The sequence below is a fragment of the Pagrus major genome, chromosome 22 (assembly GCF_040436345.1).
Source record: "Pagrus major chromosome 22, Pma_NU_1.0".
NCBI classification, from domain to species: domain Eukaryota; kingdom Metazoa; phylum Chordata; class Actinopteri; order Spariformes; family Sparidae; genus Pagrus; species Pagrus major.
In genome coordinates, this window is record NC_133236.1 from 27,012,791 (window position 1) to 27,027,367 (window position 14,577).

General features: G+C 45.2%; 1 protein-coding gene across 2 annotated transcripts in view; it reads right to left on the reverse strand.

Moving 5' to 3' along the window:
• Nucleotides 1-2,992: 2,992 nt before the first annotated feature.
• LOC141018440 (B-cell lymphoma/leukemia 11B-like) overlaps nt 2,993-14,577 on the reverse strand; it is a 31,874-nt gene continuing 20,289 nt past the window's right edge. For both annotated transcript variants that reach the window (XM_073493416.1, XM_073493415.1), the window contains exon 3: nt 2,993-8,395. In XM_073493416.1, coding sequence (XP_073349517.1) covers nt 6,300-8,395 — 2,096 coding nt within the window. In that variant the 3' untranslated portion in view covers nt 2,993-6,299. The remainder of the gene's footprint in view (nt 8,396-14,577) is intronic.

The window sequence follows — 14,577 nt, forward strand, 5'->3', positions numbered from 1 at the left end:
AGGCCACTTTTCTCCCACAGAGCTGGGCACACAGGAGGGCGCCTTCTCCTCGACAAGCTTAAAAGGGAGTTCTTTAACCTCATGTCACATGTGAACTGCACACGATGTGCTGGTGGCAGAGAAGTGGCCAAAACGGGTCTGTGAGCACACATTTGTGTGGCTGCTGATTATACAGAGTTGCCCTTTAAAAAAATAGACACTTCAGTATGGCCATAAGGTTCTGCCAAAATAGGTCGTATAATAAGATGCTTGAGGTTGTAATATGATTTGCAATTGTGCAGGACAAATAAACAACTTTGTTCTCTGGCATGACAGCTTGATAAGAAAAATATGTGTAATGTCATGAAAATTACATCCTTTAAGTGCTTTAAATAGATCAATGAAGAGTGAGCGATAAACTGAGCAGAGATCATTTGACATTATGAGCTTTAATAAGTTTCTTACCTTTCTTTGAATCATTAAAAACATGTGCCGCCACTAATCATTCGCAGAACGTTGTGCTATTCCAATTGTTATGTCAATAGTTCTGCCATTGCTAGGATAAGAGCTGTGGGAATGTGACATCTTCTCAACATGCACATTTCTGCTGACCAGAAGACCAAAATCATCAACATGGCACCCAGATGTCAGCCTCCAGGCGCAAACACACACACACACACACAGTCTGGAAAGTCACAATAAGATCCCTCCTGCAGACACCAAAGTCCTCCAAACATCGTCTGTGCGAAGCAATTTGTAGCTGCATGTTTGATTACGCTCAGAAGATTTTGACACAATGGTTTTATTTTTACACTGAATCTTGCATAATGTTAAAACAGCGAGATGCTTCACGGGTCGCTGTGTGTGACGAGAGCTGGCAAGTGCGAGAATTTTCTCCCGATTTGACTTTTTCTCTCACAAACCAAGCCTTTCTTTCATTTCTTCTCCTCTGTCTCCTCTCTATTGTTGTGTCTCTCCTCTGTCCTCGCACTCTTTTCTCTCCGAGCGATCACACACACACACACACACACACATGCACACACTGTACATGCATTATTTCTGTTGCGGCATCCAATGGCCTGCAGGCTCAAGCGAGGACAGGCTTGACTACTGTTGGCCTGATATCAAGAAATACCTGATGAGTCCCCACACTCATGCCAGGACTCATTTATCAAGCATGAGACTGTCAACAGCTACCTTCAGATATAAAAACCTGTGAGTCACATTCTCGTTTGTATTGTTTTCTAAGAACAAGGGAGTTGCGCTGGCAGTCATCTCTGAAGTTCGATGTGCTGGTATGGTAGCGCAGGAGCGAGAAGTGAAATATTATTTATCAGATTCACATTCAGTTCCTTCCATCTTTATTCGTCTTGTCTTGCCCCAAGAACGTTTGGCCAAATAGCTGCGAGCGAGCAAAGATTCCTAACTGACATCATGATGGGTATTTCATACCATAAAAAACAACTCAGACACCTTTAGACATCACACCAGCACCGTCACACATCCACTGCGGTTTTGCATTCCTTCTAATGACTGCAAAGCACTGAGTGTTAGAAAGTGTGACTTTGTAGCGCTGATTAAAAACATCATTAAGGTGTGAACGTAATTTAGAGGGGAAATTTATCTCCAACATCATTTAATAACTATTAAATAAAACATGAATTTTAATTTTGTTGAGCCTTGAAGACTACTGTAACTCAGAAAACCGCCACTAGTTCACACAAGACAGCATCAGGGTGCAAGATGCAGGACAAACTTGTTTTTTATTGTTGTTGATTTCATGACGCTTCTTTTTCATGCTCTAACATGATTATAGTTGTTTTTGTTGACTTCTTCTTCATTATCTCGCTCTTTCTATAAGATAAAGACAAGCATATCTTTTCATGATCTCTGCTGTCTTAAATAAAGCTCTCACACTAAAATCCACATTCATAGAGAATGAATAAAACTGGAAATATGTTAGCTTTTGTTTAGTTTGTAAATACTTTGTATAGTTGTCATACCTTGTCAGGTATACACCCTACATGGGTCAGCCGCTGTTGGCTGACGGCTTGCGGTAAACAAGGTCCCACGCCCAAGATCCAACGTGAGATAAGGAATCATGGTTACATTATGCGGCAGCCATTTCTGATGGTTTGTATGTAGCATTGTCGATAGCGTGCAGTGTTGTAAGAAGTACCCACATGTAATGAAATTAAAGATACGGAGGTAAAATATCATTGGTGGTAAAAATGAAAGTCACCCATGCAAACAGTACTCGAGGTAAAAGTCTTAAAGTATCTGATAAATGTACTTGAATGCATTATGAACTTATTTTACCTTAAAATAACTCTTGTAACAGGGGTGAACGGTGTCTCTGTCACTTGTTTCTGACTGTGTAACTTCAAGTTTTCAACACATCACGTTGTTATGACGTGATGAGTTTTGCCTGTAGTTAGCACCTACATAACGTCTGACAGATTGTTGCACTCAGGAACTGTGGGGGGCATTTCCACATAATGTTGCTTTAAAGATGTCGTAGTGAAATATTATGTTGGTAAAGGTGAAAATCACCTATAAGAGTAGAGAGTAAAATTCTTAACGTATTTTATATTAAGTGTACTTTATGTGCTTGCTAATGGAATACGTTACTTTAAAAATGTTCTACCTTTGGCTCTGATGCAGGATGTAATCCACAAAGTAACTAGTAACTAATCAAGTTGACAAGTAAATGAAGTGGCGTAAAAAGTGCAATATAAGTACAAGCACTCGAGTAAATGTACTTGCATGACCGGCTTTGTCTGGGAAGTAAAGATGTAGCCTTTTCCTCTCAGTTTTCAGTGCAAGCCGGGTAAAGTAACACTGTTTTTGTTCAACCCCGAACAGAAAAAAGGTTAATTGTTTTAATAGATGGGGCAATTAACAAGGAAGGGGCTTTAAAGGCAGTAGAGCATCAACAGAGTCAGCTTTTATGTACCTATAGCTGTTCCAGTGTGTGTTATTAAGAAGAAAAAAGAAGGTGAAATAATCAGAATGAAAAGTTGCTTCAATCATAGAGCAATTGCAACATTTATTGAAGTGTTGGCTTTCTTGTATTGATTTTTCAACACATTACAAAAATACATATATGTTCAAAACAGCAGATGTGTACTGTTCTGAAATCACTTTTTTCACAATGATGCACTCCCCCCCCCTCCCAAAACAAAAAAAAAGACCAAGGAAACTATTTTGTACAAAGAGTGTAAGTGAAAGTTGTGAAAAGTGAAATATGAAAATGTTTTTTTAAAATTACAGTTGTAAGTGCCATCACAAGACCTTCAACCAACCATGAGGAAAAAAAACAAAAACATAATGTTCATGAAAGTCTCATAAAGTTGATTTGGAAAAGCGTTTCCTGCTCTAAGCATTGCGACGGTTCTTCCTTTAGGATCATCTTCTAACTCTCCATTTATTTATTTTCATCCTTTTGTTTTACATCCACGTAGGATAAGCTTCACCAAACCAACAACAGGAAACTCATTCAACAAAATAACAAATTAAATTAAAAAAAGATTGAAGAGACCAAAAAGTCGATAATGGCACCACTCTTGTTAGAAAAAAATAATAATCTGGCATGATTCTGCAATATTACAATTCAAAAAACAAAAAAATTGTCTTCCCATACAGTGAACAAGTAATCATACAGAAACATATTCATGAAGATAAAATCCCTCCACCAGGATAATCATACAAAAACTGCTATGGCATTCAAAAAACATTTGAAAGAACATTGGAGAAAAAACAATACTTTATTATCATTTTTAAACACTTACACAGAGTATTTCATTAATGGCATACTTCAACACTGTAAACATATTGTAAGACTGAATGTCCATGTGTGATTTTTAGATCTCTGTCAGGGTTTCCATCGTTTGAATGTGATAGATTTCATAGCTGTATATGGCTCGGGGTTTTTTTTTCTCGGCCTAACTCTGAGCTTCCTTGGAATGAAACACACTGTGCAGTTTACAACAGGGAATCTGGATTTTTTTTTTTGCACTCATGCATCAACATGTGTAAGCAAGCCGACAGCAGCTCCTTCAGCCTCATCTACCCTTTATCGTGTTGAATCGCTACAAATATATCGAACTACGCGGTAACTGAATAGCTTATGGAGAGCTGCTGTGACCTCAACATCATTTCCTTTCTAAGAAACAAAAAAAAAAATAATCACAAATTGCATTCGAGATACAGTGTAATCCCTTTTCTATCAAAACAAAATGGCGCAGATAAAAACCTGACAATAGGGGCAAAAAAAAAAAAAAAGCAGGTCGAAACTTTCAAAGTGAAGATGATTTTGATGATTGAGAATTGCAAGTACTAAAATGAAAGATGTAGTCTCAGGCTGCTTTCATGTGGCTTTTTGCTGTCTCCCTCCCTCTCACGCTCGCTCTGTCTCACTCTGATGGTCCGTCATAAGATGTGGCCAGTAGATGTGCATTTGGGTGCCAGAAAAACACACTTTTCATATGCTTCCAATTTCATTTGAATGACTCTTCTCCCTGGTCAAGGTCTTGCTCTCTCTCTCCCTCCATTTCTTTTCTCACATTTCTTCATTTCTCCGTTCCAATCTTTCATTTTTTACTATAAGAATAGCCCCTACTCAAGGTCGCCCCGGCCATCCCCCCGTTGCAGCTGTGCTTCAAAATTATCATAACTCATATAACCATTTCTTTTTTTTCTCTCTCTCTACCAGATTCATTTCAGGATGAACGATGCAGAAAATAAAAAACCGTAATCCCCAAAAGTCACGAACACGCACACTGTCTAAAAATCTGTTACTGCGAGTTAAACCCATATCACTTTGTGAGGCGAATGAACAGGCTTCCTTTTAAAAGCCGCTCTAATGCATGAATCTGAGCTAGTGAACTGTGAAAAGACGCCGTCGGAGAGAGGCTTAGAGCACGCTGCGAGAGAGAGAGAGAACACACACGCTAACACACACATTGATATGGATTTCATTTGAAACCGTTTTGTGGATCCTAAGGGGACACGGAGGAGTCAACCCGGGTCAGAGAGAGAGAGATGCCACGCCAGACACCAGAGGGAGATGGAGAAATGATTGAGAAAAAGTGTTGAAGTAGCTTCAGTTAAACAAATAGCCTTTGAGTAAGCACACATGATGTAGGGGGGGAGATAATCAAGTGGGGGTCTGATAAAGCAACAATGGATGGTTGTAACACTTAGCATATACTGTGGACGATGCAAGCAGCTGGTCTTCTGATTGTTTAGTTTTTAGGCCATCTTTCACGTACAGTCGGGGCTACTTTAACATATATAAAAAAAAAGAATATATTTACAAACAATAAACAGGACTGTTCTCCTTCTCACATTAATCACAAGTAGTCTTAACTTATTCAACATATTAAATATGGTGGTATAATCCTACATTGGGAATGTACTGAGCATCAGTTAAGGGTATCTCCATTAAGTGCAACCTTTATTTATGTCCTGACTGAAGTGAGGACAGCAATACAGTAACTGCATTTGGAAATAATTCACATGCCAATATTTTTTAAAGGACAAATTCCCTGAATAAATTAAAAAGCAACTGATCAGGTCTCTAAGATGATGTCAGATTTTTAAAATCCAGCATGATGGGGGTTTTTTTTGTTGTTGTTTTTTTTGTCAGGCTGACATTCAGTGCTTTAGGCCTGTGTGAGGGAATGGATTGTAGTCCGCTGCTGCAGTTCATATAGAAAACAATTATTTTTTTTTACTTTTAAAAGCTAGCTGCTTCACACATTTTTTTTTACTCTCACATGATAATAAGCTTCCTTAAAGGAAAAAAGAAAAAAAAAAAAGAAGAAGAAAATTTGTATTAAGGGTGACTTCTTTCCAGTTAATCGCATTTCTAGAAAAAAAAAAAATGTTTTAGCACATTTCAAAACTAACTCCATATGAAATCCCACAAAGATGTACCTGCACATGCCAAATATCATTACAAAAATCCAATAAATACAGAAATTATTGCACAGTAGAAAGGCTCCATGGATTCCTAACTGATAAAATCCTCAGACAGTTTGCCAAGAAAACCCAAGTTGGGCACTCCAGACAAGTTCTCATTAAAGTTTCCCTTTGTTTATATTCTCAGGTGGCAGTTTCTGTGACAAGAAAAAAAGATGAACATCAATCAGTCTCAAATTTTTTTTTTAAAGAGAGAGATTATCCAGCCAAGCCCCCATAGCTGAAGAAGTGGTTATAGGGATTTTGTGTGCGCATGTGTGTCTGTGTGTGTGTGTTTTTATAATGTGTGCGTGTATGTGTGTGTTTGCTTGTGTACACTGTGTAGGCTGCTGGCATTAACCTCTGTCCGCCTGCTCCAGTTTGACCTCGCTGGCCATCAAATGTTCGCCATGCCATTTCTTCATGTGTTTCTCCAGCGTGCTGTAGACGCTGAAGGGCATGTGGCAGATGTCGCAGCGGTACACCTCCTTGCCGAATTGCCCGTGGGTCTTCATGTGGCGCGTCAGCTTGGAGCTCTGAGCGCAGGCGTAGCTGCACAGGTCGCACTTGTAGGGCCGTTCCCCTGTGTGGCTGCGTCGGTGCACCGTCAGGTTGCTGCAGTTCTTGAACACCTTGCCACAATACTCGCAGGTGTCGTTCCTCCTCTCCTTAGAGCTCGGAGGTCTGCCGGGTCCTGGTCCCCGCAGGAGGTGAGGAGTGCTGCTTCCGCTTCTGCCCGAGGCGCTACCTCCTTCCATCAGCTCCCCGGGCGGGGTGGAAAAACGAAGACTTCCTGTTTCTGAGGAGGAGTGCTCAGAGGATGTGGCGAACGGCGATTGACGGGAATCTGTGAATCCCAGGAAGGGTTCTCTTATGAAGTGGCGTGAAGCAGCATAGCCAGCCAGGAGTTGAGAATAGACATTCTCTGGGGAGATGAGGGGTATGGCTGGAGGAAGCTCCAGCTGTTCCTTCTCTATCTTGATCCTCTTGTTGTTGGAGGGGTTTGGGCTGGTGATGGGTGTGGGCCGACGCTGGAACAGCCCTGGGAAGGACATGGCTTCAGATACACTGATCCTGCCGTTCATGATGGGCCTGTGTTCGTCCTGCTCGTCTCGCTCTCTTTCCTGCTCCCTCTCATTCTCTCTTTCTCTTTCTCTTTCTCTTTCTCTTTCTCTTTCTCTTTCGGCTTCACCCCTCTCTCCACCATCTCCATTAGGTTGTCTCTCCATGCCTCTCTTGTTAGGGTTCATTTTAAGGTGATTGTCCAGATGGTTAAACGGGTGCATGATGCCCACCCCGCCACTGTCATTGACTCTATCCCCACCTAGGGGTTTCTCCTCAGAAGACTGTCGAGGACCATTGTCCCTGTTCTGGCCGAACTCCTGGGAGTCCTCGCTTAAGTTGGAATCTGGCCGGCTTCCATTCCTCATTTCTTCCTCCTCTTCCTCTTCCTCCTCCTCTTCTTCCTCCTCTTCCTCCTCCTCCTCCTCATTGTCCATCCCAATCCCTCTTGAGTTGCCCTCTCTACTCTTGTCCTCACCCTCTCCTCCCTCTACTCTATTTCCCTGCTCTGGGGAGCCACTCATGGACCCAGACTTGTTGTGCATATGTGTCTTCATGTGCCTCTTAAGCTTGCTGGCCTGGGAACAGGCATGATCACATAGATGACACTTGTACGGCCTCTCTCCTGTGTGACTGCGTCTATGGACAATCAGGTTGCTCTGGAACTTGAAGATCTTGCCACAGAACTCACAGGATTTGGATTTCCCTGGGGTCTGGCTCTGTCCCTGGGAGTCAGGAGGGCTGGAAGAACCATGTCCCCCTTGAGAGCTGGGTGGCTGTGGGGCATAGGTGAGAAACGCTGGAGGCTTGGCACCAGGCTGGAAAAGCGTGGGACTCAGCAGGCGGTGCATGGGTGGCACACGGTTGGGTGAGAGAGGAGGTGTGGGTCCCCCATTATTGGTCGTGTTGCCCGCCAGTTCTCTCAGACGTCTGGAGAAGTCCATGGAAGCTGGCTCCATGGGGGTCATCCGCATCACCCTCTCAAAGGCACTGGGGTGCTGGGACAGCAGCCCCATCTCCTCGGGGCCCAGCCGCTCTAGAGGGGGTCTAGGGGGCGGTGGAGGGCTGACAAAGGGCGGCGTTGCAGGCAGCCGGGTCTCCAAATACCCCGGGGGAGGGGGGTGTTCCCTGAGCAGGGGCGCAGCCATGCGGAGGAGGTGGAATGGGTTGTTGGCGTCACCGAGGAAAGTGGGGAGAGGGGATCGGGGCAGGGCTTCAGTGCACGGGGGCGGAGGCAGAGCCATGCGGGGAGTGAGGGAGCAGTTGGCGAGGTGGTTGTCCAGGTAGATGCGGATGCCATGAGTGTTCTGGGCATGCTGAAGCAGGAACCAGGCGCTGTTGAAGGTCTGCTTACAGGTAGTGCAGATGTAGCTGGATGGCTCATCTTTATCTGTGGAAAAGAAAAGAGAAAGAAAATCATCATTAGTATTGTAAAAAACCAAAACCAACTTATAAACCAACATATGCCTTCACTAAGCCAGCATGTTAATTAAAAGCCTGTGAACATGTGTGGAGAATTAACTGTACAACATAGAGTTACTGCAACTTTCTGTTTGTGTCTACGTATGAGGGTCTTCTGTGGGCTTTGTCTGTGTGTGTATGAATTTTTGAGTGCATGCGTGTCTACGGGCTAATGCAGATGGCAGGTACTGCCCTAAGGCCACGACACATTATGCTAATTCTAATGTCAGCTAGGCTTTAATATACAGATCCATCTCGTCTACTCTGTCATTTCCATATGGAGACAGGGGAGGCAGCGATGGAAAAAAAACACACCAATGGGGGAAAAAGGAAATATGGCAGAAGGGGGGGTGGGGGGGAGGACGAGATGTGGCATTAGAGAGAAAGAGCGACACACAAAAGGAGAGACAGGAGAGGTGATGGAGGCAATGTGTAAACAGTAAAGACCCCTGCGGTCTTAACGCAGCATCCACATTAAATAAAGCTCTACGTCACTGGTGTAATAACAAGTACAGTAAAGCGATTTGTTGTGGCTGCGCGCACACACACACACACACACACAACCACCGTACGTCACTCATTGACAAATTGCCCCTTTAAATGGCATGACTTAATAATGCCAAATGAATCTATCAGTCACTGTAGCACGGCCCTGTCAGCCAGCTTGTGAGTCATAAAAAGAGCCACGGTTGGGATTCATCTAATTCAACACAGGCTAGCATTGAAGAGGCACACTGCTACAGTCTTGTGTTTGTGAAGCATCTGCATCTACTTTATCACCAGCGGCTACCGCAAGCCGAGTCAAGTTGGTACGGTGGTCCCATAGCTTGGAGCCCGGAGGGGGAAAACAAAGACGGAGAAGTTACTTCTTTTGCCCAAAGTCTTATGTGATCAAGACGGGAGCCCTTAAGATGGCTGACTGCCTCAAAGCCACCCGTTGTCATGGAATGTAAAACACACATGCAGACGCAGATACACGCGTAGCAGCCTTTTTCTTTTCACTCTCCTTCCACTCTCTCGCTGCACACCTCAGCACAGTCACACATTCACACACACACTTGTACCGTGCAGAACAGATGAGCGAAAGCTGATGTTGGATCAGTGTCTAGTACAGGAAGCTGATTTGGCGGTGTGATTGGTTTGGCTTTCCCCAGGGGAGACAGGGTCAGAAAAAGTTAATGAGGGGCTCATTTACTGATTCTGTCTGTTTTTCTCTGCTATTAGCGGGGCTCTGGTGTAGCCGTCACTCGCACTGTTTGTGTGGGGTGGGACACGACCTGACTCCTGCTACTAAAGTGTGTGTGTGTGTACGTGCATGCGTGTGGACATCTATGTGGATGTATTTTTGGGGCTTGTATGTCTGTGCATGTGTGGATGTGTGAATGTGTGTGGGGCGAGTGGCGGGCTGCCTGCCCGTGTTTAGTTTGGCGAGGCTTCACACGGCCGCTTGGCAGCAGAGAGCTGGACAGCTTAACAGCTTGGACGGGGAGAAGAGAGCGGGAGAGGGAAGGGAAGAGGAGGAGGAGGAGAGGGGGTAAGAAGAGAGGTGGAGGGACTTTAAGGGCCAGACGTGCTCGGGCACATACACATGACACACACATAGAGGGTATTTACATGCCCCGAGGGACCGCGAGGGTACTATGGACTCGGGAGCTGTATAATCTCATCAACACATGAGGATCAATACGAAATGAAGATGTGAGATTGGGAGAGAGATTGATGATCCCTCTCGATTAATCAGATTTTTTCCTCTCTTTTATCCATATTTTGGTTGGCTCTGACACCAGCCACCCAATCATATACCACCACCACCCCCCCACAACCTTCCGCCCCACCGCCGCCACCACCGCTACAGCAACACATTTGCATCTTGTCATATCTTACACAGCTGTGCCATATGCTGTTAAAGGAAGCGTGGCAGCTAATAGAGTGGCAGCTGATGGCTGCTGCCTAATGACGGCCAAAGACAAATTTCATCAGCTTTCCAAACAAGCAAAGCAAGCGGAGGGGGAGGGGAGGGGAGGGGAGGCAAACAGAGAGAGGTAAAGACAGGAGAATCAAAGATAGATTGATACATAGATAGATGGGTAGGTTGATAGATTAGACTTCTTATGTGGCAGTTTTTCTGTTTTAATTAGGATTTGAATGCAATTAAGCAGCACTGAAATATTAAAGGGGCACTATGTAGTTTTAGAGAAGGAACTCAAACTCAGAATGTTCATATTTACATTAATAATGATGTAGTAATACAATATTATGAATATTTATTTTTTCCATAAGTGAATAAACAAGCTGTTCTCAGAGGCAAATAAGGTCCCCAGAGCACTGTTTGTAGCTAGAAAGGTGGCAGGGTCCGCCACATATAGTATGAAACTGTGTTGTCCTGTAAGGTCAGTTTGTTTATTCATTTTTTTCAGTCATGAAAATGAAGAGTTTGTTCATTTAGTCAATGAAGATCTTTGTCTTCTGATTAAACTCTGTAAAACTACATCGTGCACCTTTAAAGCCTTCAGAAGGGTTCCTCTGGGAACATTTGCTTGATTGACAGTTCTCTCAGGCTATCACGCTACAACTGCGGTTTGATCACGCCACCTCACCTCCGCCCAGAATTTATCCGGCTGCCCAAATTTGGTTTTTCCTGGCTCTAACTGACAGAAAGGTAAGCGGTAAACCCGAACATACAGGATGCAAAAACCTCCCCCTCAGAAGCCTGCGTGTAACATCACAGACGTTCATATGTCTCTATCTCACTCCACTCTCACGCACACACACACACACACACACACACTTGCACACATGCTGGGAGAGTGTGAATGTTGTCGCCGCTTAGTGCTCCAGCCAATAAAAGCCTTCATTAGAGAATCACGGTGGGCCGTGTCATGCTTCAGTTTGTAGTAATTACAGTCGTCTGCCTGACACGCAAGCAGGGACCCTTCCACTGCTGACCGCCAAGGTCAACTACCAGTTAGAACAGTTACATTCTCCTCTCCACGCAGTCACTGATGCTGGACCTAATCGCCCAATTTACTCCGGCACACCATATGCACACAGAGACACGCGTTTCTGACACACACACACACATGCACACACTCATTGTTCAGTGAATGTGGCTGAGATGAAAGGTTAAATGAAATGGAGTCGCAGCAGGAATCTGTTGCCTTATGAACAGAATTTCACTGTTTGTTTTTGTCATTTTTGTTAGCAGTGGAAATACTTGTAAATGCTACAGTGTGCTGGCATTCCTCTGTAATAGTGTGGATCTTTAATTTCTCTTGTTACATTTCTGCCCAGGTGTCCACCCAGGCAGATTTTCTCATGAAACAGGCGAACACAATGCAGATCTGAGACCCGCTTAGGAGGGCAGCTCTTCGTCCTGTGTGCAACAAAACAAGGGCTAAGGGCCAGGAGGCCTGGAGGAAGTTATTAAAACATTGGCACATGCGTGGAGCTGAGGTGGGCCAGTAATAATGCTCTCCTTCTCTCCTGGGTTGTTTTTTTTTTTTTTTTACTAAACCACCGGGCCAATTAAGCCAGTCTTCAGGGACCAAGATCTGAGCTTTACATCAGATTTTATTCTTTCCAGATTGCCTTTTATAGCCATTATTTTGCCTTAAAAAGTACAAACAAAATGCCAGTGAATGAAGGGGAGCCATGGTATTGACTGTTTGCATATGGCCAGTGAAGGAAAGTTGGTGTGAGCTTGGCGGGGCTGAAGTAGACACCAGGCGTATGGTGCAGACATGTGGATTTGTGTTTAATTTAGGAATTCGCATACGCCATCTCTCCAGCCTGAGTTTGATTTATATTTTCAAGGCACGAGCCCCCCCGCCCTCCCTCCATTTACATTACACTTATATTTTGGGGCTTTTATCAGATGCTCTAATCCAGAGGGACTTATAATAAGACCACAGAAGAATAACAAAAATCCACAGGCTCAGCCTTCGACAAGATGGGCAAACTGGAGCTTCTCAGCTGACAGTGAGCAGTGAGTGGATGGTAATGAATGCTCACTGATGCCAAATTAACTCTCACAAAGCTCAGGGAAAAAAAAATCATAATTGAATATAAGTAGCATTTGAACGCGAGCCCGCCAACTTCTCCGCTGTGCTGCGTTCGCTTGGCATGGACAGTCCTACGGGGTGAAAAAAAAAAAAAACACATCCAGGCAGCAAAAAGTTTGGAGCGTGTAGGAATAATGCTGCTCGACTGCAGGAACACAAGACAGTGCAGGTTGTTAACAAGGAGGTGAGCGGGGGAAAGCAGAGGATGTGTAAGTATGTGTATACGTGTGTGTGTGTGTGTGTGTGTGTGTGTGTGTGTGTGTGTGTGTGTGTGTGTGCACTGCAGCGTTCCTGGGGTTCAGGTTCGCTGTACTGCTCACGCATTCCATCAAGGGCGACAGAACGCCACGGCGACAGATTTGCATATACTGAACAAAGCCGCCCGCAGGCTAGGCCACTGGGACACAAACCTGCAGCCCCTCCCTCAAACACACACACACACACACACACACACGTGCACGCGCGAGGCACAAGCCCTGGGAGTACGCGGGTGTGCACCTGTCAGGGGTTAGCTGACACCTCTGCTGCTGGCAAAGCAGCTCCTCATTAGCATGGCTGTGATCTAGGGGTCCCCAGGGGTCCCAGCCTCCTCACCTCGCCCGCTTGCCCCCCCCTTACACCTCTGCTCCTCTCCTCCTCCTCACATCTCCCATCCGTCCCTCCTGCTCCTCCTCCTCTTCCTCCTCCTCTGCTCTGATGGCTTGTTTGTCATGCAGGGGGGCTAATCAGGAGGCCACGCAGATCAAGCTTGTGTGGCTGCGACTGTGTGTGTGTGTGTGTGTGTGTGTGTGTGTGTGTGTGTGTGTGTGTGTGTGTGTGTGGGGCGGGGGTGCTGGGAGATGGGACGGCGAACCACGGCCCTGGCGAGCAGTGGCTGACTGTCACACATGTTTAGCGAAAGAAAGAGATGGAGAGATGGAGAAGAGGAACGAGACTGTGGAGGGTGGCAGTAGCAGGCAGGGGGTAAGGCTCTCACACAGTGTGACTGGCTCCATGCTAACTCAAACCAGCCTCGGCCTGCTAACCATATACATCTGTGTGTGTGTGTGTGTCTGTGTGTCTGTGTGTGTGTGTCTGCAGCCAATATGACCAGCTGAAATGCCTGACAGCCCGAAAGAGGATTTAAAGAAACAGTGCTCCTTAATGTGTTGCTGTAAAAGAGCAAAAAAAAAAAACTGTTTTCTCCTCCGCTCTGTCTCTTCAGCTCGTCCCTCCCTGGCTTCCTCTTACATTCACACAACACACTAAGCACCTGTACAAGATATCTGGGTACTCCACCCTGACCCTCATGCCTCCTGGGATGCGGGTCAAATGAACAATAAAAGGGATCAGGTATCTCCAACAACTTGATCACAAGGCACGCACAACACACACACCGAAAGCGCGTCCAGCTGTACAACAATGCACGAGCGGAGGAGGCCCTCGTGTAGCACGACCGAGGGAGCACGTTACCGCCGTGAGGCGAGCTATCCCGGCGAGGGCACAGGGGACGCGCTGTGAAAAATAACTGGAAAGACCTCTCTGTCAGTGAAGAGCTATGACTTTTGGCTCGGCTTCTAGGACAAAAGAGAGAGAGAAAGAGGGAGGGGGAGCGATATAGACCCAAAAAAAAAAAGAAAAGGGGGGAGAGAGAGAGAGAATGAAAAGAAAAAGGGAGCTCCATAAAGTGCATTAGCTAAGCTCTCTGTGGCATTTCTCTGAGCCTGACTCATCGCCACCAGCTCCCTAACTGGTCCCAGCGCCTGTGTGTTTGTGTGCGTTTTTTTGGAAGGTATGCGCACACACTTGTGGGGTCTGCTGTCTATCATGTGACGCTGACAAATGGATGACACTCGATCGTGCTTGCGGTCGCGAGAGAGATGTGAGAGAGAGGAGCAAGATGGAGGAGAGGATGAAGGAGGGAGGAGGGCGGTGGGAGAAGGAGAAGACACTAAAAGTGGGAGAAAAAAAATTGCAGACAGAATGGGGGAAAGAGAAGAAGAATTGCATTTTGTTTTGCTTTATCACCTGCATTTCCATTTAGAGCATTTCCATCACCTACTCATTTTTA